The sequence below is a fragment of the Nelumbo lutea genome, chromosome 3 (genome assembly GCF_056320005.1).
Source record: "Nelumbo lutea isolate HS-2025 chromosome 3, American lotus-T2T, whole genome shotgun sequence".
NCBI lineage: Eukaryota > Viridiplantae > Streptophyta > Magnoliopsida > Proteales > Nelumbonaceae > Nelumbo > Nelumbo lutea.
Genome location: NC_142686.1, coordinates 31741144 through 31766661, shown reverse-complemented (window position 1 = coordinate 31766661; position 25518 = coordinate 31741144). Strand labels below are relative to the sequence as shown.

At 33.1% G+C, this 25518-nt stretch overlaps 2 protein-coding genes and 1 pseudogene across 3 annotated transcripts; 2 read left to right on the top strand and 1 right to left on the bottom strand.

Annotated features, from left to right (window-relative positions):
- Window positions 1-723: 723 nt before the first annotated feature.
- On the top strand, window positions 724-1521 carry LOC148864035 (zinc-finger homeodomain protein 11-like). The gene has a single exon (XM_088975112.1). It carries the CDS (start codon window positions 774-776, stop codon window positions 1314-1316), a length of 543 nt encoding a protein of 180 aa, XP_088831238.1. The 5' UTR covers window positions 724-773; the 3' UTR covers window positions 1317-1521.
- A 5077-nt stretch (window positions 1522-6598) lies between these two features.
- LOC148864034 (ABC transporter G family member 21 pseudogene) lies at window positions 6599-7928 on the top strand (annotated as a pseudogene).
- Window positions 7929-17514: 9586 nt separating this feature from the next.
- LOC148864033 (calmodulin-like) lies at window positions 17515-24611 on the bottom strand. 2 transcript variants are annotated; one of them, XM_088981194.1, is made up of 5 exons: window positions 24346-24609; window positions 24163-24244; window positions 20204-20361; window positions 18916-18996; window positions 17515-18068 (listed from the first exon to the last, which is right to left on the bottom strand). In XM_088981194.1, exons 1-5 carry the CDS (start codon window positions 24352-24354, stop codon window positions 17934-17936), a joined length of 465 nt encoding a protein of 154 aa, XP_088837320.1. In that variant the 5' UTR covers window positions 24355-24609; the 3' UTR covers window positions 17515-17933. The 2 variants fall into 2 exon arrangements, with proteins under 2 accessions (XP_088837320.1, XP_088837321.1); XM_088981195.1 differs by lacking the exon at window positions 24163-24244 and having other exon boundaries at window positions 24346-24611.
- Window positions 24612-25518: the final 907 nt, after the last annotated feature.

The following is a 25518-nucleotide window of genomic DNA, read 5'->3' as shown; positions in this document are numbered from 1 at the left end:
TCTATTTCTAACTTACACATTAAGTTTTTCTTTTTTCTTTCTGAAAATGCTGCAATGTGGCAGTAAAATTTTATATGCCCTTATTGGACTAATTAATCCAACATTTTTGCTATGTATTCAGTATGATCATTTGCATAATTATCAAGTTTTGACATGAAACATCAGTATAATAAAATCCAAATCGTGATCAAATATGGGACATCTTTAACATATTTGGTTGAAATTTTGATATTCCCTACCATACAAATTTGAAATACATCATAATTGAATTCTTTTTTTCCTTTTATCTTTCATATTGTACTTATCATCCATGAAAATCAAATGAATCATGATAGAGATCAAAATCCTAGAATCATTTGATCCAATAGACAGGGAAAACTTTTTTCGGGCAGGCAAATGGGCTACCCAATAGGGTTTCCCTCCACAAACACCAAGCCGCCCCCCAATAGAATGGGCGAACATGATATTACCTAATTCAACTTATTGGAAACTAAGTAGAAACTAGAGGAAGGTAAATATGATTTTACAAATCAGCTTGTTTATTACATTTTTAGCCCAAATTAGGGTATTAATATAGGTATGATATATTCCCCACTAATTATAGACATGTAGAATAAAAAACGTAGAATAACATCTAGGCAAATACATTCACCAACCAGTCCCTAAATTGTTATTTCATTTCTCCCCTCTCACTATATATATAATATATATACGTTAGATGACATACAAAAAGTAACAAGTAAACTGTGTGTTTGTGAGAGAGAGAGAAAGAAATGGAGGGAGACAGCACAAATGATGCCTATAGAGAATGCCTCCGCAATCATGCGGCCAGCCTCGGCAGCTACGCGACGGACGGCTGTGGGGAGTTCACGGCAGATGAAATCACCCCAGGAGGACTAATGTGTGAGGCGTGCGGGTGCCACCGCAACTTCCACCGGAAAGTGATCGTCCTGGACGGCGGAGGTGGAAGGGGCGGAAGCAACGGCAACAACAACCGGGCTCAGGACGCGGAGGTGATGGAGATGATGGACTACGCGTCTACCCAGCCAGCGATGGTGGTGGAGTCGCAGGAGGATCGGAGCGGGAAGAAGAGGATGAGGACCAAGTTCACCGCGGAACAGAAGGAGAAGATGCTGGCCTTTGCTGAGAAGCTTGGGTGGAGGATACAGAGAAGAGATCAGGAGGATGAGATCGAAAAGTTCTGCAAGGCTGTTGGAGTGAGTCGACAGGTCTTCAAGGTTTGGATGCACAACCACAAAAACTCTTCCTCCTCTTCTTCTGCCTCCCCTGGGAATGCTTCTTCTCTCACCCAATGAGGTTGGCTGAGATTTTTGTATGATCTTTCTTCTTCTTTTTTTCTGGTTTTCTTAATTTAATCTTGTAATAGGGGGGAAGAGAGAGAAAGATTTTTGTATGTTCTTTCTTCTTCTTTTTTTCTGGTTTTCTTAATTTAATCTTGTAATAGGGGGAAAGAGAAAGAAAGAGATAATAGAGTTAAAGCTTTTCTCTTTATTTTCTAAACAATTCTCTGATTTATGTGCTCATTAGTCATTATATGATCTTCTTTTATCATCACACCTCATCTCCGCCATGTCTGAACTGTGAAGCTAGTGATGATGTCATGGCACCATGTTTCATGGTGGCGGTGGTGATTATGAGGGCTAGCTAGCTAGATGGTGTGAGTTTATCGAGGCACATGATTCGGTGTCCTCCTCATGGGTCATTGTCCATTTCCAGAAATCAGTCTGAGGCATTCAATTGCTGGGCCACCTTTGGATTATATGCTTAGTAAGAGTTTTCCCATTTCTGTTGGTTTCCCTGGCTGAGCCTTGCCTGGATGAGGAACGATCCAGACTGTTCATTTGATGAAGGTTTCTTTGAACATACAACTGCTACAGTACCTTTGACCACGTCTGCCCTATATGAGTCTATGGTATTGTTTGTTCTTCAAGTTTCACAAATATTATTTTTTTATTTCATTATCTTAATATAAACACAAGGGTGAGAATATGTATACTTTGCCACGTGGTAAGGAGATTTTGGGGACGTTTTAGATTCGGACCACCCCAGGATGGCTCATATCTGGACCGTTTATTTGATGGGAGACATCTGAATTAGCCATTAATGTGCTTGTCATTGTCCGCGTCATTGCTGCATAGAGAGCACTTTTGGATATAATAATTGAATTTCTTGGGATAAGGTCTTCTTTTCACATATGAATGAACAATTGGGTCACATGGGAAAATGGGTGAGGAGGTACCCATTATAAGTTTGGATTCTTCATGGAGTCAGAACTGACCCATTATAAGTTTTTCCTGTATCCATGCATGCCTTTATGGTATTAATAGTGGATAGGCTCCCACACCTCTCCTCAGAATCAATCTGTACTCCAAGGTTTTCTTCCAAATAACTGAGTCATTAGCACATATTGAAAGTAGCAAAAGTTATGGTCCCTACACTCCAAGATATTTGCTTGTAATCACTTGGGCCCATAAAGAATCAGCCTTATTGACCAATCTCCATCCCAACTTTAATAAGGAAACTATCTAGATTGTTATGGACATTGTCTCTAAGACCCAGCCCACCAACTCTTTTGGGTTTTCTGTTTACACATATATCCACCCAAGCTTTCAATTCAAATAGACATGCCGACCACAGTGCTTACTCCTTGTACCTCCACCAAAAATATCTTAGGATTTTATTATTCAACTTCTTAAATATGTCCATAGGGCAGGGATTCAATGTGTGGATATATAGTAGACGAGAATAGATGCAAAAGAGGCTTTGATGAGAGTAATTATGCTGCATGTAGGGCCCTAGGGGTGTCAATATGAATCCATTACAAATGGATCAAGTCCAATCCAATCAGGTGAATTAGTTTTAATTTAAGTTGGTTCCAATTCATACCTGGTCCATTGACACCTGTATTCTTATCTTTTATCAATAGACCAGGTATGGGTTCAATTCAAGCCATAGACTAGATATGGGTTCAATCCAATCCAATCCAATATAAATCCATTAAGGATGAACCAGATACAATCCAATCCAATAAATACTAACCATTAAATCTGGACAAGTCCATTTCAATATGTCTTATTGATCCATCCAAAAGAATGGAAATTGCCTTCACCACCTATAATAGGTCCTATGGTCTTCATCACATTGTCAATTTCAACACAGCTAGCACAACCAAATATCAATAAATCATTTGGTATGCATAAGATGATTAATAGCCAAACGTCCTCTGTTCAGCATTACACTTCAGAGGGTGCCATCAAGGCACAAGAGAAAAGTTTTGATAACCCTAAAAGAACCCCTACTAAAGGGAAAGGCTAACCCATTAACAACCACTACCTATGATTTACGCATGCAAAGATCGATTATTTGCCATGTAAGTATAAAAACACGAAGATCAATTTTTAGAATTATTCAGAAAATAATGAATTCTTGTTTTTTTTTTTAATTCTAATAAATAGTTTAGGCATTAGCAAAAATGATCCTAATTCCTGTTTCTCAGAATAAATCCCCATTTTTTTTTATCTCACGCAATGAATAATTTGTTTAGATATAATGGTGTTTGTCAATGATGTCTCTAAAAATAAATAGTTAGCCAATATCATTACTACAATTTTATAAGTGAGTCACTAGCCGAGGCCCATTCGATGCACAGGATGGGGCATCTCTTCTTGTCCCTAACCCACATAAGTCAAGGCACTCTACTCCATTCCTACCTCAACCCCAGTTGAGGGGCAGGTTCGGGGCGAGACACTCATTCCCCATCGGGGATAGGGAATTCCCAAATTTTCCTTACATTGAGGTAATCACCTAAAAAAATCTAATTTATGGATATTTTAAAAATAGGATTATGGGAATTTGGGGGTACTATATAAATGAAATTATGGGGTCCTAGGATTATAAGAATGTGAGGAAAACTTAGAGAAACTTTAAAAATCAATATTAAATCTATAGATACTTTACTAATTTACCATCGATTTTGGGGAATTATATGCAAACCACATCCCTAATTTGGGGCAAAAATATTTTCCCCATCCCCACCCCATCTCTACCCGTCCCCATTTAAGATTTGAGCAAACTTGCCCCAGCCCTAGTTTTATAGGGAAAGTTTTATCCTTATAACTCTAATAAATTTCTATAACCAATTAACTAACAATAAATTAAATAACAATAGATTACAATATTTTATGATAATTTCCAAAAAATTATTGAAATTGCTATTGATTAGTAGTAATATATAGTAAATTAATTATTTACAATAACAATAAATTAATGTAAATTATTTACTTTTTAAGCCTAAACTATTTACTATTAATCAAAGTAAATGTAATTATAATGAATTAATGTAATTATGGTTAATTACATTATTTTTAATTAAAAGTAAACCATTTGTTGTTAATTAATGTACAACCAAGTATGATCTAAGTCAACCAAATGGTTTAGATTGGTGTGAATAGACTTAATAATTTTTCTAAATTATTTAATAATTATTTTTTGAAATAATAGTAATGGATTGCTATTTAAATAATTATGGAACAATTTCTGATAGATTAATTTCCTAATTTAATTTTCCTAAAATTTTTAAAAAATATTTGTTGAACAATAATAATATATTATTACTTAAATAGTTTTGGAGGTTATTTTTTCATAGATTAATTTCTTAAAATTTTAATTACTTATTTAAAAAAGTTATGGATTATTAGTTAAAGAGTTCCCCTAAATTATTTGATAATTGTTAACTATAACTATTGATTTTATAGAAACTATTAAATTACGCAAATTTGTAATATCTTTCATCAATAAACTATTATTGTAAAAATTTAATGAATTTTTATTAAATTACAATGGTTAATGTAAATTACGCTAAACATTGAAATTTTGAACATTTATTAATAAACAAAAATTATTAAATAATGGATTGTTTATTATTTTTTGGTAGATTATTAAATTATTTAATATTTTTAAATAGTAGATTATTTCTAAAATAATTATTTCGTAATTTTCAATAGAATATTTTACAAAAATTTTTAATAATTTTCATAACTAATGGATTATTTAACATTAGATTATTTAACAATAGTGGAAGATGCCATGAATATATAAGAAATACTAAATTCCCCTTATTCCCTTCTCTTTGCTTGAATTCATGTCTATAGATATAAATATTGTTTGAATTCGAAACCAAATCTTAATAAATTGTGGCCCTACTTTTATAGGAAAGTAGAGAGAATGAAGGGGAATTAGAGATAGAAGTGAAGGAGAGGATAAAACATGTATTGAACTAATTAATGAGAGAAGTTAGGTTGTTATAGAAATTGAGAGACATGAGTTATGGGGGGAGAGAGAGAACCCAGTGGGAAGGGAGAGTAATGAAGAGAGAGGAGAAAGAGTCAAGGAAAATGCTGGGTTGGGGTAATGGAGCAAGGAGAAGCAAGGTGACATTGAATGACTTGCTATATATTAATATTAATTTTAATATATATATATATATATATAACTATAAAATAAATATAGATTCAGATTTTAAAATTACTATTAAAAATATTAATTTTTTAATCTATTTTCTACAATTATTAATTGATATAAGTGAAATTAGTTTATAATATTACTTTATTATTTCAATAATATCATTATTTAAAATATTAAAATATTAATTATTTATTGAATTTAATAATCCATAAAATTATAGTTTATACTATAATTACATAATTTTGTAAAATATTATTAAAATATAATTATTTATTTTTGAAATTTATTATAATAATTTGTATACCTTAAAGAAATTTTTTAAATTTGTTACATAATTTTGTTATTTTAGCTATTTAAAATTTAGTTATGTTAAATATTTTATTATTTAGAATATTTATTTAAATATTTAATTTTTTTCGTTATTTTAATTTTATTTGTTTTAAAGTTATTACATAATCTTAAATATTTTGTTAGTAAAATACAAAAACCTCCCCTTAAGTTTCTGACAATCATAAAAATCTCCCCTCTAGTTTCATTTTAATAAATACCTCCCTTGAACTTTTGAAAAACTCAACAAAAACCTCCTTCCGTCACCTTCCTCAGATGGAAAATGTTAAACTGATGTAGCAGTTTCTTCTAAATACCCATTCTACCCTGTTACGGACCCGATCAGCTGGACCTGTCATTTCGTATTCAGGCTTTTCGAAAACAGGTCTCACTGACCCGCGTAGGTCTTCTTCGCCCGAACTGTCAGACAGGTCATGCGCCGACCCGATTAATTTTTTTGAGTGTTTTCTTTTTTTTTTTGTTAAATCTTCATTTTTTCACAATAAAAAAGATGTTTGGCCTCCTACCTGCTGTTTGCAATGGCCTCCTACCTACTGAAACGTCCACGACCTCTGAAATGTCTTTCTCTCTCTCCGTCTATCTGCATACATAAAGGGTTGGAACCTTACTTCATCTTTGTCTTCCAAACCCATTTAATTTGTTTTCTCGGTCACCTTCTCTCTAGACTACTACAAGATGATGCGTCCCCCCTGAGCAAGAGCTTGGAATCAATACTAATGGGCCTAACAATAATGTCCTTGCTGTGAACCACAGCTTAGACAATATCATGGGCATGCCCCACTCTGAGCTGCCTTCTTTGTCTAGTAATGCCAGCCTGTCTTTGGAGGATCAGATGCTTGAGCAGCTGCAGACAGCCATGGGCGGCCAGTGCTCACTACTACGTGGGTCATTGCACCCTATCACACTCAAGGTAATCAGATGAAGCTTATGCTCTTCATGTCCTCAAGTTAAATATGGATCTTTGAATTTTAATTCCGTCGTACATGCATCCATTCTTTGCGGTTTAAAGGTGTGAGTTACAGAATAAAGCTGAAGAAGTCCAGCGGATTTTGGTTTTCTGCATCGGAACCCAAGCCTGTTGAAAGGACCATACTCAACGTCGTTACTGGGGTTGTCTGACCGGGCGAGCTCCTAGCAATGCTCGGCCCATCCAGCAGCAGGAACCGATGCTCTTGATGGCCTTGGCAGGTAGGCTTCCGGGGAAGTTCTCCGGCAGCATCACCTACAATGGGCAGACCTTCTCCGGCTCTATAAAGCCAAGATCGGGTTTGTGTCACAAGATGGCGTACTGTATCCCCACCTCACCGTGTTGGAGACGCTAACCTACACTGGGGAAGTTCTCCGGCAGCATCACCTACAAGCGGGTCAGTATCGGGCAAGAGATGCTGATGAACCTGAGTCTGTTGTTGCTGGATGAACCTACGTCAGGGCTCAACTCCACCACCGCTCAGCGTATCGTGGCAACATTGCCAGGGCTCGCAAGAGGCGGAAGAACGGTGGTGACGACGATAGGTGCCTGATATATAGCGGGAGGCCAATACCGTTCTTCCGCAACAGGGGCTTGCAAGAGGCCTCCTGTATTTATCAAAAGAGGCCTCCCCAGTTGCGCTTGTATTTATCAAAAGGTGCTTGATATACGACGATAGGTGCCCGATATATAGCGGGAGGCCAGTACCATTCTTCTGCAACAAAGGCCTCCCCTGTTGCGCCTCTTGGACATTGCAGGGGCTCGCGAGTACCGGATGTTCGATAAGCTGGTGGTGTTATCGGATGGGTGCCCGATATACGGCGACAGCGCGTCTTAGGCACTCAAATATTTTGGTTCTATCGGTTACATGTCGGGCGTTATTCTCGTCAATCCAGCTGATTTTCTGCTAGATCTAGTCGGGGGTTAATTTCGGTTCTATCAGTTACATGGGTTGCTTAAAAGGGTAGAATGGGTATTTGGAAGAAACTGCTACATCTGTTTAACGTTTTCCGTCTGGGAAGGTGATGGAAGCGAGGTTTTTGTATTTTACCCTATAATTATTTAGCTATTTTTAATATGTTGTTACTTAAGATATTTAGTTATTAAAATATTTAAATAATAATTTGTTTTTTAATATTAAGTTTTATCATTTGAATAACTTTTTTGTTATTGTTAGTACATAATTTCGTGATCATGAATTCTGTAAGAATGAAAATTATTAAATCTACTATAATTATTTTGGTGTTTTTAATAAATATTTTAAAGTTATTATATAATTTAATTATAATATTTAAATACATTTTAAATTTGTTAATTCAAACTTTCTTTGGGTAGATATAGATAAAAAGTGGGGCCAGGATAAATAGGAATTAGAGATAATTTAGGAGAAAGTGGGGGATAATGGTTCCACTTGGCAAAGTAGGGGAGAAGATAAATAGTAATTAGAGATAACTTAGGAGAAAGTGGGGGATAGTGGTGCCACTTGGCTAAACATTGGAAAATCAAATCCCTCTTTCTTTATCTATTGGTTGTTATAGATAATTTAACCTATGTTGTTTCCTTACTGGTTTAATGGGAAATTATGGGAAATTTAAAAAATAAAAAATTCAAAAAAAAAAGGAAATTAGGAAGGGGGTTTGGTATAAGGAGAGCCATGTTAATATGGACCGTCGGCTTTGGTTCAACAATTTCCCAACCCGACCAGTTTGGATCAATTTCACTTTGATCGTATGTAAATTGACCAAAATCAAATGACTTGACCATAGATATATCTTAATATTTTATATTTTTAATATAATTTTTCAAAAAAGTGGGAGAATTCCCATATTTCTTAGTCCAAAATATTTTATATCATAAATTTAATTTTTAAATTATTTTCTTAATAATGCCACCACATTTTCTTAAATTTAAATTTACTTTTTAAAGTTTAAATATTTTGAACAGGTCGACCAAACCGAAAATTGACACAAACTAATACAACCCAAGTTGGTTGATTTTCATTATTGGTAAGTCGGTTTCGAGTGACCAACACCCCAACCTAATCAGATCAATTTAGTTGGCCAAATAGCCTACAACTGAGCCGAACCAATGCGTGAACATTCCTAATTTCAATCTCCAATAATTATTGAAACTTTATAGCAAAAATACAAAATTATTTAAAATATATTGATAATGAAAATACAATAAATAACTAATTGAAATACAATAAATACTAACAAATATATTAAACTAGTTAATAAATAGTTTAACTTATAATAAATATTAATCCATAAAATATAACAAGTACAATAAATTAAAATTAAAAATTTAAATAAAAAATAGTTCAATCTCCAATAATTATTGAAAATTTTCTATTAAATAACAAAACAAAAATGTATTTATACAAAATTATTAAAAATATATTTATCACAAAAAAACAATAAATAATTACTGAAAATATAAAAGATATATTAATTTTAGTATAAATAAATATATATTACGTTTTTTAATTTGTTATTAATAAATATTAATTTTTTGAAATTTATTTTCTGAAATTATTAATTGATATAAGTGAAATTATTTATTTACAATATTATTTAGTAATTTAACTAATATCATTATTTAAATTTTAAAATATTAATTATTTATTGAACTTAATAATTCATAAAAATTATAATTTCTACTCTTATTACATAACTTATTTGTTAATTTTGTAAAATATTTAATTATTATAAATTTGAATATTATGTTATAACTATTTTTCTACTTTTAATAAATTTTTTAAATTTAGTTCAAAATCTCCCTATTTTGGCTATTTAAAATCTAGTTATGTTAAATATTTCATTATTTAAAACGTTTAGTTATTTAAATATTTATTAACATATAAAATATTTAAAATTTTATGTTATTTTAAATTTATTATATAATAGTTAACATTTTGTTATATAATTATTTATCTATTTTTAATATTTTTATTTAAGATATTTATTTATTGAAATATTTAAATAATATTTTATTTTTAATGTTAAATTTTTATTGTTTGAATAACATTTAATTTGAATAATCCAAAAAATCATAATTTATATTGTTAGTACATAATTTCGTGATTAATTTTGTATAAATATAAAATTATTAATAATAGGAATATTATTAAATCTATTATAATTATTTTTGTGTTTTTAATAAATATTTTTAAGTTATTACATAAGTTTGTTAGAATATTTTAAATCACTTTTATATTTTTAATTCAAATTTTCTTTAGATAGATATAGATAAAAAGTGGGGGAGAGTATAAATAGAAATTAGAGATAACTTAGGAGATAAATAGGAATTATAGATAATTTAGGAAAAAGTGGGGGATAAATGGGGGAGGAAGTTTAGGAGAGGATATTATTTAGGTTATTGAGAAAGTGAGAGAGAGAGAGAGAGAGAGAGAGAGAGATTTTAGGTATTTTTTTTTCAGGAATGAGAGCATCTCATTAGTTGATTCAAAAATGAAATGGAATAAAAAATAAAAAATTCAAAAAAAAAAGAGAAATTTCTAGACCGTTGTGTTTTAGTGTATATATATAGACTAGTGGTATCTTGTGCGATGTATGGGAAAATCCAAAAGTTGATTAATTTTATTAATTGATAATGAATAAAAAAGTTATCAAATATTTAATTTAGTAAAATAAAAAGTTACGATTATTAATTTTAAAATCATAAAATTCTAAAAAATTACTGTTATGGTTAAGGGTATAGTGGATAGGCTACCCCCATTGTGTAGACCCACTAAACAAATAATAAATAAGTATATGTTTGGCATCGATGCTGCAGATACAGCACCGATTTCTCAGAAAATAGTGCTACTGATGTGTGGGTTGGAAGCACTATTTTCTGAGAATTCAGTGTCTATTTTTGTTTGGAAATGTTGCTGCCAGGTAGGACATTTCCTGAAGCAACAGCAATATTGTTTTCTGTTTGGTACCAATGCTCCAAGAAATATTTTCAGCAGTGGTACCTATTAATCTATTGTCCAGTGACACATCATGTCCATGTCACTGTCACCTCATGTCTCTGTTGGTAGCAACAAACTGCAACTTAAGGAAACGTCAAATTTGGCGTTGCTCCAAACCATACTTTATCGATTTCTAAAGTGTGGCTTCGAGCACCGTTTTTTATGAAAGGATAATTCCAAACAAACAGGTATTTCCTGGAACACCATTTTTTTCAATGTATCACCATTTTTTGGAATCGACAGTGAATCACGACAACCGATGACGGCGGTGAGTGTCATCTACAGCGGATTTCTTTTTGTAATCAGCAGGAGCAACAAGGAGCAGCGGCAGCCAGGGGTTTGTAATATGCTGCGACAGTAGCAGTTGGCAGTAGCAACAAGGAGACAAGGACTGCGGCAGCCGGCGATGAGTTTGGTCGCATACCTTGTGTTGTTTTGGATTCTTTTTATTTGTCCCAATTAACTACCACGGCATATCCTTTTTATTTGAAAAATCAATATGATACCATGGCTGTTCATTCATGAATTTTAAATTTTGTTATTTTTCAATATTTTATTTCTTCATAATAATACAATCAACTGAATCAAGGAATATTGGCTTGAGCAGGGTAACGTGTTTCCATATTAAGTTAAGTTCTTGTGTTGGTTGAATTGCACCCGTAAACCATTACCATCTACCTAGCATCCTCAACATGCACCATAGCTGTAAAATTTTTCTAATTGTTTGTGTTTTCTCTGTATTTTTTAGAATTTTTATATTTTGTACTGTATTATTTTTTGTATTTAGATAGGTTTATTTTCTGTATTTTATTTAACTTTATGCTCTTTTTTATTATTTATAAATATATTTTTTATTTTTTATTTATTCATAACATCATGAGTCAAACCGTTCGACCCAGATGATTGAACCACTTAACCGGAAATCGGTCCCCTGACCGATTCTATTTCCGGATCGTTTTTAAAAACCTTGCCAAAAAGAGTTTTAAAAATTGAATGAAGACAGAGAGAATAGTTTTAGCCACTTACATGACCTAATTTTGCATCAGGAACAATGAGAGTGCCATTGAAAAAGACAAATAAGCTTGCAATGGAATTAGATATATTTGAAAAAAAGGAAAAGCTCCTCCTACCTGACTTGACGAATAAAATTACATGTTATATATAAGATGTGCAATTAGATGTATTTGAAAAGCAGCCACACAATGGCATGAACAACTTGAAATGAAGGGAAAAATCAAATAAAACATACACCAAGCATCGAGAATAGCAACGAACTGCTCAATATTCTAAATAATCCATCTGTTGCCAATTGCTGGAGAAGGCTCAGTACCTCCTTCAACAATGTTCTTCACCGCCTGATCTGCATGAAGAGTGCCATCGATCGCAAAAGACAAACAAATCTATAGACCACACGGAGCACTTAAGCACAATGTATTATTGGTTAACAATAACATACATTAATAGATATTTTAAAGAAAATAAAAATAGATCAGTGCAAATAATTCATATCACTTCATTGAAGGAGTGTCTAACTGCACTATGAATGAACATCTTTGTTTCCTAAAGCTAAAATAAATACCAAATTGGAAAACCCTCTTATTCGGCAGCCTTACAAACTGTTTTCTAATTTCTAGGGATAATTGAAAGATTTGGAGAAGGGAATTGGAATGGTTGAGAAGTGTGATCTCTCTCTCTCGTATGAAAATATTAACTTCGTTAAGAGGCATAATGGAGAGGGACGATTCTAGTAAAGGGGTAGTAAAGAGGAGGGGAGTGGGACTCTAGTAAAGAAGAATGGTGCCACATGGCCACATGGAAGAGGCTGGAGAGAGTTAACTAATGAGAAAGCAGATTGGGAGTGGGGTGATCACATAGCAGATTAAGAATGATAAAAAGGAGAGAGGAGAGAGAATCAAGAAAAATGCAAGGTGAAATTCTTCAGAAACTAAATCACCTACTAACTTTGCCACATATAGCATCCCTAAAATACCGTACGTCAATAATTTAAACCTTGCCTTAGCTTAAGGTTGGACTCACCACCAATGTTTTATCGTCAACTAAACCGACCACACATCTGACCCGTTCAATAGGTTTCCAATACTTTGTATTATTTTTAATTTCTTAAATTTTTTTGCTTGACACATTGACCAGACAATTACGACCTACAACTTGACCCAGAGGAAAAGCTAAGCTACTCATCATCCTTGAGAATACGTTTCCTGCGACGCCGACCACCGATCCAGGATAAGCCTGAGATGATTTTTGTACACGCCAGCGTTTTAATTTAGGGTTAACACATGTTTGACGGTTTTTTTTTTTTTTTTACATGGTGTTTGGAAGCATGGGTATTTTTTGGGATCGATTTTTAAGAAAAAATGACCATGCTTTCAAGACCCGTTTTCACAAAAAAAATGCTTCTGCCATGTAGGCAGCGAGCAATACTATGCTGTTTGGTAAGATGATTTTCATCACCGTTTTCATGTATGTGCTGATAGGTAAGCACAACATAGGATACACATCAGTCAACCGTTTGGGAAACAGTTTACCGATAGCGCTTTTAATAATCACCTGAATCGGACAATGAGATGCATCGGCATTTGTTGAAATGCCTATGTAGATCCAACATAAAACCGTTTTTTTTTTTTAAAAAACGGCCACGGTTCCAAACATCCCCTAAATTTAACAGAAAAACATTCATAGTGGATATGGTATGGGCTTTAGCCAATATGATATCCAGACACGAATAATATGGGCTTTATCCTAGGCCCAGGCCCAATCCTACACCGCTACATGGACATAGGATTGGTTTAAGGGCTTTCCAGGCCTAATAATTTGTGTTCAAAGCATGTAATAATAAAAATTTAATTATACACAAAAAAAGAGTAATGCACAAGCCAAGGGCGTATCGGCCCATATCTGTACTCTTTTTATTGTTTTTTGTTTTTTTAGAATCTAGTTTAGAGGGACCAGTTTAAGGCCAGTCTACTCCCTGAACCACTTGCCAATCCGAAACATCCCCTGTAGGGACATATTGGGAAGGCTCCGATACTATACATCTTGGCTGATACGTACCGATACTATGAACCTTGTTGGTTTGGTTTAGTTTACCTATCCTTTTATAGATGAAGGCAAGGCCTTTCATTCAAAGCTAAGCAATGTGAGATTTGGAACAATATCCAATAGTAAGTGTTACCATTGAATGTTATCTCAAGTTCAACATTGCTTAGGTCCCTCCTTATTATGAGGACAAAAAATATAATTTGATTTATTTTATTAATCTCATTCTATTCCTACCCATTAAATCCTATATGTAAGGTATTAACTCACTCATTAAACCCTATATTTAAGGAAGTAACCCTTCATTCCCTCTCATTAAACCCTATATTTAAGGTATTAACTCGCATTACATCTCATTAAATCCTATATTTAAGGTACATTGAATAAATGAGCATTATAGACTTTTCTTGACTAAAACACCCCTATTTATGAATTTGGTCCCTCTCTAATTGTATGAACAAAAGATATAATTTAAATTAGAGAAACTGTCCAAAACTCACCATGAGTTTTCAGCATTTCTCTTAAACTCATTACAACTTTTCAAAATGTCTAAAATTCACCATGTCACTAACTTGACGTGAAACAGACTAACGGGTGTTAATATATTACCATTTTAACCTTCATAGAAAAATATAAAATATATACAAAATAAATTAACGGGTATTAATATATTACCATTTTCATATTTAGACATGAAAAAAAGGAAAAAATCAAAAAATATTTTCAAATATAAAATACATAAAAACATAGAAATTACAAATAATATAAAAAATTATAAAAATTTCAAAAAAAATAAAAAACTATTTTCAAATTATAGAAACTATAGAAATTGAAAAAAAAAATCAGAAAATAAAAATTGTAGAAAAAACACAAAAAAATAAAAATAAGTAACAATAAAATAGGAAAATTTATAGACTGTAGAAAATAGAAAATGTAGAAAAAAAAACAGAAATTATAAAAAACATTGGAAATTATAACAAAATACTAAAAATGCAGAAAAACAAGAGAAGTGAAAAGTGAAAAAGACCATTTTTCCTCTAACTTGCCATTCAAGGGTAATTTGGTCATGAAAACTATTATTTGTGCTGATATAGACACCTCTGTTAAAAAGCATTAATGGTGCACAAACAGAATGTGAGTTTTGGAAAATAAAACTTACTGACATTGTGAGTTTTAGACATTTTGAAAAGTTGTGAGTTTAAGGGAAATGTTGAAAACTCATGGTGAATTTTAGACAATTTTTATTTAAAATACTATTACTTTCCACTTCATTCAAAGGTGTTAATTTCCATTCTCTCCTTAGATACCTTATTTGAACTAATTTTGTTTCTCATCAATAAATTCTATTAATTAAATATATATCTAATATTTTAATAATATAGAACTTGTGTTCAAAATCAATATGAAAAATAAACCACCCTTTTGTTTGGATAGTGGTTAAGTAGTTCAACCATCCACATTAAATGGGTCCACCAACGGTCCCACAGTTAAATAATAAAAATTAAATATATATATATATATATATATATATATTAAAAATTATAAATTTTGTTAAAAAATTTAGGCACTTCTCTAATATTATATATTTATCTTATTAAACAACAATGAGTATGATAAACAAATATTTTTATTAATGATGTAAATGAAATACAAATTTTTAAATTGACTTAGAAATGAAACCAACTTCTCATTCAAGCAGTGGGTCAATTTCAACCTTTTGGTGCAACGAGTCAACCCATGATGTTACCTAAATAATAAAAAAATTTATAAAAGATAGAGACTTATTAAAAATATAGAATTTTTGTAAAAAAACATTTGGGAGCATCTCTAACATTATATATTCATCATATTAAACGAAAATAAGCGTGATACATAAGAAATTATTTTTATTCATCATATTAAACAAAAACTAAGTTAGAAAAGAAAATTGTTTTTGCATCTAATTAGTGGACAATGGTCCACAGGGATACAAATTGAGCAAGATTGAGCCCAGACTAATCCAACTTGCAATTTTAAATAGGCTGACTCGGATTTTCGATCTTTGAATTGGGCCTACACCTATCTCAAAAGTTTGGGCTTTTTTATTTATTTATTTATTTTTATTGGGCCCAAACCTAACCCTTTAGTAGTCCAAGTCAGCCCTGACTATGTACATGCATAAATACATATATAGACACCTACATGTATATTTGCATGCATATACAATTATGTACTCATTTATGTCAAATTTTGTTGTTCACTGATTTCAGTGCAGGTTGGGCCTGAGTTGATATTAAGCTCAGTTCGACCGACTTGACTTACACCAAAGCAGTCTAATCGGTAAAGTAAATTCTAAAATACGTCAACCATTGATGTCAATAGTTAAATAATTAAAATTAAAAAATAGATAGACATATGAAAAATTATAAAATAAATAAATTTTATTGAAAATTTTAACATATCTAAGATATTATACATTTATTATATTAAACAAAGATAAATGTGATAAACAATTTTTTTTTAAATTAATTATGAAAATGGATTAGAAATTTAAAGTTGCTCAAAATTAAGATCACTTTTTCATTCAAGTCATAGACACATGATGTTATAATTATATAATAAAATCTCAAAATAGATAGAAAAAAATAAAGAAAACACAGCATTTTACACATCTCTAATATTATATATTTATCATATTAAGCAAAAATAAATATGATAAAAAAGAAGTATTTTTTATTAAAAATAAAATGAAATACAAAAATTAAATTCACCCGCACACCATTATTTGATTACTTATCTTTTTCAATGGGTTCTGATAAGGATATTCAGATTATCAATGTTATCTAAAATTACCATGTATGATGCATGCTCTTTTTTAGTATATTTAAAATATATATTATATTATATTGCCAAACAGGCCTTAAGTGTTGGGTTCAAGCCCAATCCGAAAATTTCCGACTTTGATGCAGACTTGGGCCAAGCTGGGCCTGCACACAAAAACTTGGGCCCAGGCAAGAAAATTTGCAGCCTAGGCGGACCAGGCTAAGAATAATCATACCCCTATTAGCGGTTCTGGTGTCTGAGTTCAAATGGGATTTCCTATTCACTTTTCCTACCCACTCTCCAATTGAGAGATGTGTGGCTGCAATTTACGACCGGTAGAGAGTGGGTAGGAAATCTGAGTTCCTCTGAGTTTGGTTATACAAACAATAGCATCCACACCAGACATAACCTGTAGGACAAGGAAGAAAAAAATAACGGGGAACCACCTCAAGTTCACCATTAAGCATGGTTTCCAAAACGAGACTGAATCGGACGGTTGGACTGGAAAAACTGGGAACAGGTCAGGTGACTGGTTCCATTTTTCCCCAAAACCAGATTTTTGCCAAAAAAACATTGATTTAGTCAACAAACCACTGACCCAGGTGGTTGAATCATTTGAACCATTCAACAGTTTTGACCATTTTTTAATTTTTGTCAGAATGGGCCAACCATTCAAACCGAACAGTCGGACTTTTCAACCCGGGAACCAGACCCCTGACTTGTTCGAGTCAGTTTTAAAAACCTTGCCATTAAGTATCTCATGTCAATCATAGTAATCAACATTGACAAGCATTAATTCATAATCAACAAAAATTGTCATATCAGCCTTGGGGCTTTAAAAAAAGAAATCCTCATGAACTTTGTAACCATGGAAATATTTAAGAGAGAAACCACCTGGATTTGCAGGCTGCCATTGTATAAAGAAATCTTTCCCATAACATGTCTCTAGTGCTGGGTTTTGTACATTGCATTCGTGTTATTTGAACACTTAACCATAGGAGTAGAATTGACTTTTATATGAAATTTCTGATCACTATCAACTTTTACAAGGGCAAGCCATTAAGAACCTCTAAATAAGTTACCACAAGCACATTCTACAACAGACTGGACTATCATTGTCTTTGAGGGAAAATGTCTCCACTCAACTGGAAGATAAATTCAGTCCACAAACCCATACCACAAGCTAAGGTAGAAAAGAACAGTTGACTTTAACAACATCTAAGAATGAGACCGTATTACTATTACTACAACATCACCTTGTTTTCCTTGAACCCTATACTTGTTTCCCATCCAACTTTACTTGGCCAGCATCATTCTCACAAATTCCTCATAGTTGACTTGGCCATCACCATCAATATCTGCTTCACGAATCATCTCTTCCACTTCCTCATCTGTCAATTTCTCTCCCAGATTGGTCATCACATGCCGTAGCTGCTCAATTTCAAAGACAGAGACACAGAAAATAAAGAAGAGTTATCTTTTTCTGGCAGTAGCAATAGCAAATATAGACTTTTTATGCAATAATGCCAATTAAAAGGGGCAATCACAGAAACATGCATCAACAAATCCATCAAACATATCTTTGCTGCATGTTATCTCCTGGAGAAACTATGGTTTGTTTTGGAATTAGGAAGTTGACTGCAAATGTGTTTAATCTAAAAAGCCAGTAGCCTGTAAAATCACTCAAGGTTGTATAATACAAGAATACATTTTTCTTTATTTTTTTCAGGGGGTAACCCTCCCCCAAACCCCTAGACCCACCAACCCTGGTGAAGGCAGCAGGGCTTTATCCCAGGTCTCCGCTACAACCAGCTGGAAACCTTACCAGCAGACTGGCACCTTCGACTGCAAGGATAGATTTTTCCACACAACAAGTTGAAAATTACGATGGAAACAGCAAATGGATACCATACTTCTTCACTTACGTATCCTTCTATTTGTTGAGTTCAGGCTCATAATCATTTTCAATTTGCAAAAGAGGGTCATATCCACCCTTGTTGATTATTTCAAAGTAACAGAAATAATCAAGGAATTCCATGGGAGCCATCATAGAGAAAAGCCAAATAGATTTCAGGGGTATTGTTCTCATTTCAGCACTGGTACTGCATATTCAGATATTCTCGAGAGTTATAAGAGACTGGCATCTAAATTTGGCCGTACAGCCATTTCATAGGAAATCACTCTCATGCATGTTTAAAGCTCAGAGACGTACTGCAATCTATGCATGTTCTTTAATTTAATCCAAAAAATGAAAAATGAAAAAAAAAAAAGGCTCTACCTCAGCAGCAGAGATAAAACCATTTTGGTCCTTGTCAAAGACCTTAAATGCTTCCTTCAGTTCCTCCTCAGAATCAGTGTCCTTTGAAAGTAAAGAAGAATATTAGCAAAGAATGAGTGCACAGACAAATCTAAAACCACATTGAGCCAAACTGCTAAAATGATATAATTATTATTGAAATGCCATTCCACTAGGCAGCTAGGCCTGATACTAGATAGACCAATGTATAACTAGCAACAGCACATGATAAAACAAGATGCCTCTAAGATCATCAGCATTATTTCTAACATCCCAGCAGATGTGAATGTTTGTTCAATAAAAATGCTAGGGTGTTAGTACTCCATGGTCACATTTAAGACTTGACTGAACAATATAAATAAAAATGATATCCTTTTCCATTTTTGGCTAGAAAGAGAAATTAACATAATGTTCATGTAAAATGTCTACCAATGACTTTTTCTAGCAGTAACTTTTTATCATTAAACATTTATCCAAATTGACAAGGACATGTAATGATGAAAACATATTATATCACAGACTTAAAAGTGGAAATAAAAAATACTCAGATATGCAAAAGGCCAAATTTTAATGCATCCATGTAGAAATACACTCTGCATGGTAGGATGTTAGCAATATCCAGACAAAGGCACAACAAACATCTGCTAAAATCCAAACTTAATGCCCAAAACCAAGTACTTGCACAGTTATACAGGAGATATTTTTCACCAAAACATGTGACAAATTTGGAGTTAGGACTTAGGATCAAGTCTGCAGCATCAAAAGCTCCATAGAATTAAAGAAAACATTTTAGTATTTGGGAGACCAGAGGCTGGTATAGTTTCCAGGAGGGAAAGAAAATGGATCAAAGAAAAGAAAGAATGAATTTGGAGTTAGGATCAAGTCTGCAGCTTCAACAGCTCCATAGACTTAAATAAAAAAAAAAAAATGCTTCGGGGGACCAAAGGCTGGCATAGTTTCCAGGAGGGAAACAAAATGGATCAAGAGAAAAGAAAGTAGGAATTTGCCAAAGCAGTTACCAGATTGGCTCAGGAAAATAGTTGTGAAGTTGCACCACTATGAGCTGAAGCTGCATTCCTATGATATATATATATATATATATATTTTATCAATCTGCATTCCTAGGATATCAAGATAGCAAACCAGTAGGATAATGTCTCAAAGTAGTAAAGCAGTAGTTATATGTCTAAAATCACAAGTTCCATGCAATGATGGATGATTATAGTTACACCCCAATATTTTAGACACGGTGCACTGAAATTAGACTTACCTTCATCTTCCGTGCCATCAAATTGAGGAACTCGGGAAAATCAATTGTCCCATTTTGATCAGCATCAACCTCATTGATCATATCCTGGAGTTCAGCTTCTGTTGGATTTTGGCCCAGAGACCTCATAACTGTACCCAATTCCTTGGTGGTGATGCATCCTATAAAAAAAAAAGAAAGAAAGAAAAGGAAAGAAAAGAAAATTGCAAGTCAGCAAGAAAAGAATATTGATAGTAAACATTGCCAATAAAATGGCATGTGTATAACTTGAAAAATCATCACTCATAGAATTCTCATGTTGCAAAAGTCCATAGTTCTATCAGGGTAAACTTGTCTTTTGATAACCGAAAATATCATCATGAAACATCAATCAGATTGCCTTATTTTTATCATTTATAACCTCAAGCAGTTTCAATGTTTATTTTATCATCAAAACAAAAGACAGTGCAAAAATAACATTCATTAACCTGCAATAAACTGAGAAATTTTTGGCATGTCACCCCAAGATTCTGATATGGGACCATTACAAGAAGGCCAAGACAACTCAGACCAACAAATAACAAAGTAGAGGTTTATTATTAAAAAAAAAGTAGGCTCTTAATGTAGGATCAGTTACTCTGATACCAATTAATGTAGGACAGAGATAAGTCAAGGATGACGATAAGAGGGAAAGAATGGGCTAAGAAATGTTTAGCAATGATTTCAAGACTAAAGAAAGGGTTTTATTGGGATTGGAGAGCTTGCCAAATTGTTGAGAATTACTGATTTTCCACAATGTTGTGATGTCTGAAATATGTGTATTTTACAAATTTACCCCCAAATTGTTGTTTAAATAACAATATATAAAAATCATTAAAATACTAGAATATTATAGAAAATTTTATAAAATATTAAGAAATGATAAAATAAAAATTAAAAAATAATAAAAATATTAATGAATAATGCAACAAAATATTGTAAAAATAAGTAAAAACTTAAAAATATTGATAAAAACAATTAGATGAAATAAAAATGTAAATTAAAGAAATTTGTATATCGACAACTTTAGAGGGTTCATATATATAAATTTATATCAATTTGGCTTTTTTACCTATGTTGAGGAGTAATTGAGTACGAAGAATAGGAAAGTACAGCATGGAACAAGTTGCTACAATTACAATTCAGGCTTCATAAACAATACATCATGAAAACCATTCTAGAATCATAGAAAAATTGGAAAGAGTGCATATACTGTTTGTGGTATCTGAAATTAAACATGAATAGGAAAAAAAATTGCATATAAATTTTCAGAAGATTGATCATGATTTTATCAAAAAAATCCTGATAATTAATTAAGAATTGGATCATTCCATTACACATGAATAAGTTTGAGCTGACGAAGTTCTCTGTATGCCTAACACTTGCTTGATAAATTGCTGATCCAAGCTCTTGTGCAATAGATTTTATTGGAGCTCTAGCTCAAGAACCAGAACCCCATGTATGAACACAAAAAAGATGTTCAATTCATACACTCTTTGCTCAAAAGCCAAGATTAAAGGAAAATGATAAAAAAGAAAAATCCAAAGAGTGTTTCTTGATCACCCACACAACTGAGAGCCAGTTCAGGAGGGCTTAAACTTACATTGAGCTGCTAAACAATAGCAGTACAGTTGAGGAATACGAATACCAGAGGAAGAGAGATAAGCAACACAAGATTAAAGGAAAGTGATAAAATCATAAAAAAAAAAAGACACCTGCCAGTAGCCAGAATCCATTCCTAATGCATCGGTATGCTAGAGATTGAATGAGAGAAAAGCTTCCAAGTTACAGACTGTGAATGTCACTGCCACCAGAGAAGGTTGAGCGTGAAAGAGGATAGAAAAGAGAATACAAGATGATTTTAGGTTTTGGTGTTTGGAGGTAATTTTGGGAAATAATTATATTAATGGGAGATAAACGTGTCCAAGAAATTTTGTTCACTACTTCCGAATGTGATTGGAGGTAGCAAGACCACTGAACGTTTCAGAGGATTTTTTAGTGCTCAGAAGCATTTTTCCGAGGTAGCACCAAATGACCTCCAAACCTCTAGAAAGCAATTTATCCTGTGTTTGAAGGTCTATTCAGTGTTACCGAATGACACTTAAGTTTAGGAATGGATTTTTTATGAAATCTTTCTAGCGGTGTTTAAGATGAAGGATTCTATGGGGTGATTTAATTTAAACCATTATAAGAGGTTTTCAACAAAAGGAAAAAAAGTTCCCTTCATAAGAGAAATTACCAGAATCCAAAAAACTAGTATTTGTGGACAATTTTTTGTAAGATGAAAGATGATAAAAACTTGTGAGAACAACATTATTTGAGGTTTATTGACAGTGGTAATCTCTGATTGCAGAATTAGAAAGAAGATTGAGAGGAAGAAGGGAGGAAAGCCAAACCACTAAATAAGAACCAAGAATCAATCACTCTAATGGATTATGAGAATCATTAACCATAATAAGAATAATTATGCAGAAGCGTTTACGCCAATGTCATTTTACCACACACACACACACATATATACATATATGGTACTCAAAACAATACTGTAACAATGGAAAATCCTACTAGAACTAACAGAAACAGAAATTACAAAGTTGCCACTATCAAACTTTGACTCAAAGAAACTCAAAAACTTTAAAACTACTTAACCAATGACTATGAAATTTTGAACACAACTATATTATGACTAGAAAAACCACTATACTAGGCCAGACCCCAAAATTGAAATGTAAAATGACCAAAATGTATCCCAACTATCCAAAAAAAAAAAATTCCAATTTTGACTTGTTTGATCTTGCATCACCCCCTCAATAAGGTCTAAAAAATGTGTAAACAGATTATCAAGCATATATTAGAATATAGAAGTTAAGAACTAGGGGAATTTTATGGCAGAGGTAATAATAATTTTCAGTTTCTTTGTACATTTACAAGGATATCATATCCAATTAAGTGCATTTCATGACTCTAGAACATCGAATGATTAAATACACATGCGATTATGCAAAATATGAAAATCTCATCCTGTTTCATGGTCAAGAAGATCAGGCACATGAAAAATGCAAAACCATATGATGGTCAAGTATAGAAGCAAATAGGATTAAGCATATGGAATTCAACACACTTTTTGGACTTAGCCTTGTAGGCCTGAATTTCTTAGAAACATTTATTACATAGAATTACATGGATATTGTCATGAGGCAAACCTGTAAATTTCATCTTCAACAAGTGCATTTCATGATTCTAGAATATTCACTCATTCAATACATGTGTGGAGAATGAAACTCTCAGCCCGATTCACAGTCAAGCAAATCAGGCATATGAGAATGCAAAACCATATGATGGTCAAGTACTCAAGTATAGAAGCAAATGGCATTGACCATATGGAATTTGAGATCCCTCGCAAACAAACCGTATATGCAATTTGAGAATCTTAGCAGATAGCTTCTGAAAAGTTTAAAATACAAGACAAAAACAAAAGGTGTCAATCAATACTTAAGAATTTTCTTTAAATTTTTTATGCAGATAAGGTCAGCATGTTCTTGAAACATTTATTACAAGGAAAAAAAAAAAGATTGGGAGCCTTTAAGCAACACCAATAACTAAGAAAAAGAGCATGGGATCCTTCATGCAATATTAGAAAACCCAAAAAATAAAAAGAAAAGAATCACAGTTCGAGAAAGAAATACAGTAAGAAAAACAAAATAAGAACAGAAAAGAAAGATTGAGGTTTTAATCTCTCCAAGTAATTGTTTAATAGCAGCGAGTAACAAAAACATGGAATATAAAACGAAAACAATCTTCAGCCTCTGATCTTCAAAAGTCATGAGAACAATCTATTCAAAAGAAAACGCATAGAGAGCAGAAGGATATACACAAAAAAAAAAAAAAAAAAATCGAAACACAATCAAGGTTCGTATAGATAAAATCGACTGGCATTTCCATACCAAACCAGTGTCTGGAAATGATTCCAACGATCAAAACTTTGCGTTCTATTCTACACAGTTGAAAGCTCCAAACCCTGACAAGCTACTTCAGCCAAAATTCTAGGGTTTTAACATGAGAAACAAAATACCAAAGCTCCATGAAGTTCAGGAACAAAGAAATAAACAGAGGAAGCGATAGCCTACCATCGCCATCCTTGTCAAAGAGGCTGAAAGCCTCCTTGAACTCCGAGATCTGCTCTTCAGTCAGCTGCTCCGCCATTTGTTCTCTCAAATAAAAACGAACTAAAAATGAGAGAGAGAGAGAGAGAGAGAGAGGGAGAGCTAGAGAGCTTGCTTGGTCCTTTGCTTTCAATTTCTGTAATAAAAGCAAGCTTTCAAATGTCTGTCTACCTTCCTCCGGTCCTCCCCTTGTCTATAATTGGGGGCTGGAATTCAGAATTCTGCACCGGGTCTTTCCGTACTTTTCCTTATTTTATACATAACCACGTGACATGAGCTGGATTTTGTAACCCTCGGGACCCACAATGAATTATTCCAATCAAAAGGCTGTCCACAGAAGCTCCTTACGTGTGGATCTTCTATTGGGTTTAGAAATAGGAAACATTCATAATTATTTTGCTGCCTGAATTTCAAAACCAATAAAAAATCGACACGTCAAAACGCTTCTATTGTTAAGTAGATGAGAGAGTTCATGTGTGGTCAACGCTCTAAATCTAAAGGCGAAGTTCAATAAGGAGGTAATATCATTTCAAAACTGACAGGTGGGCCATTCTGCTAAAGACAGAGCCGTACACTTCCTCGAACTTTTGGCTCTGAATTAGATTCAGAAGGAAAGGGTATATTCGGCAACATCGAACGACTCTAATTTTCTTATAATGATATCAACGGGTACAATTGATGATAATTATAGATTGGTGAATGGTGGTGGGCCCGATCATGATTATTTTTAGTCATTTTATGAAAAACTGTTGGTGACTGTGCGCGAAATCTGTAGGCTGTTCTAATAACTTATCCCACTTGCAATTTGCAACCAATGATGAATGGTTATAGCAAAGAACCTTCATCGTGACGTGGTCCCCACCAAAAAGATCGAATCGCACGGCTATGATTGATTCAAGGATTTGACCTTGAGTCAAACGTGGTGTGCTTGGTGGTGAAATCAGGAATGTCCAATGAGAATCATGAGATGTTAAGAATTCTACAACCAGCGAAGCTGCTCGCGGCCCGCCCCACTTGACCACTACACTAGTCCGATCGTCCAAACTCCAAAGTCAAGGGCAGAAGAGCTTCAGCTGATGATGATATGATATTGATGGGATTTTGGGTTGGGGGCGGAGGTTCGCCTCATTTGCTTGG

Bases quoted from the DNA above. Each gene is read 5' to 3' on its own strand.
- LOC148864035 (XM_088975112.1), top strand. From the start codon at position 774: ATGGAGGGAGACAGCACAAATGATGCCTATAGAGAATGCCTCCGCAAT.
- LOC148864033 (XM_088981194.1), bottom strand. The intron at 18,997-20,203 runs GTAAGTCTAATT...TTACTTTCAAAG, and splicing joins TGATGGCACGGAAGATGAAG to GACACTGATTCTGAGGAGGA. The intron at 18,069-18,915 runs GTAGAGCCTTTT...GAAATTGAGCAG, and splicing joins GTTTTATCTCTGCTGCTGAG to CTACGGCATGTGATGACCAA.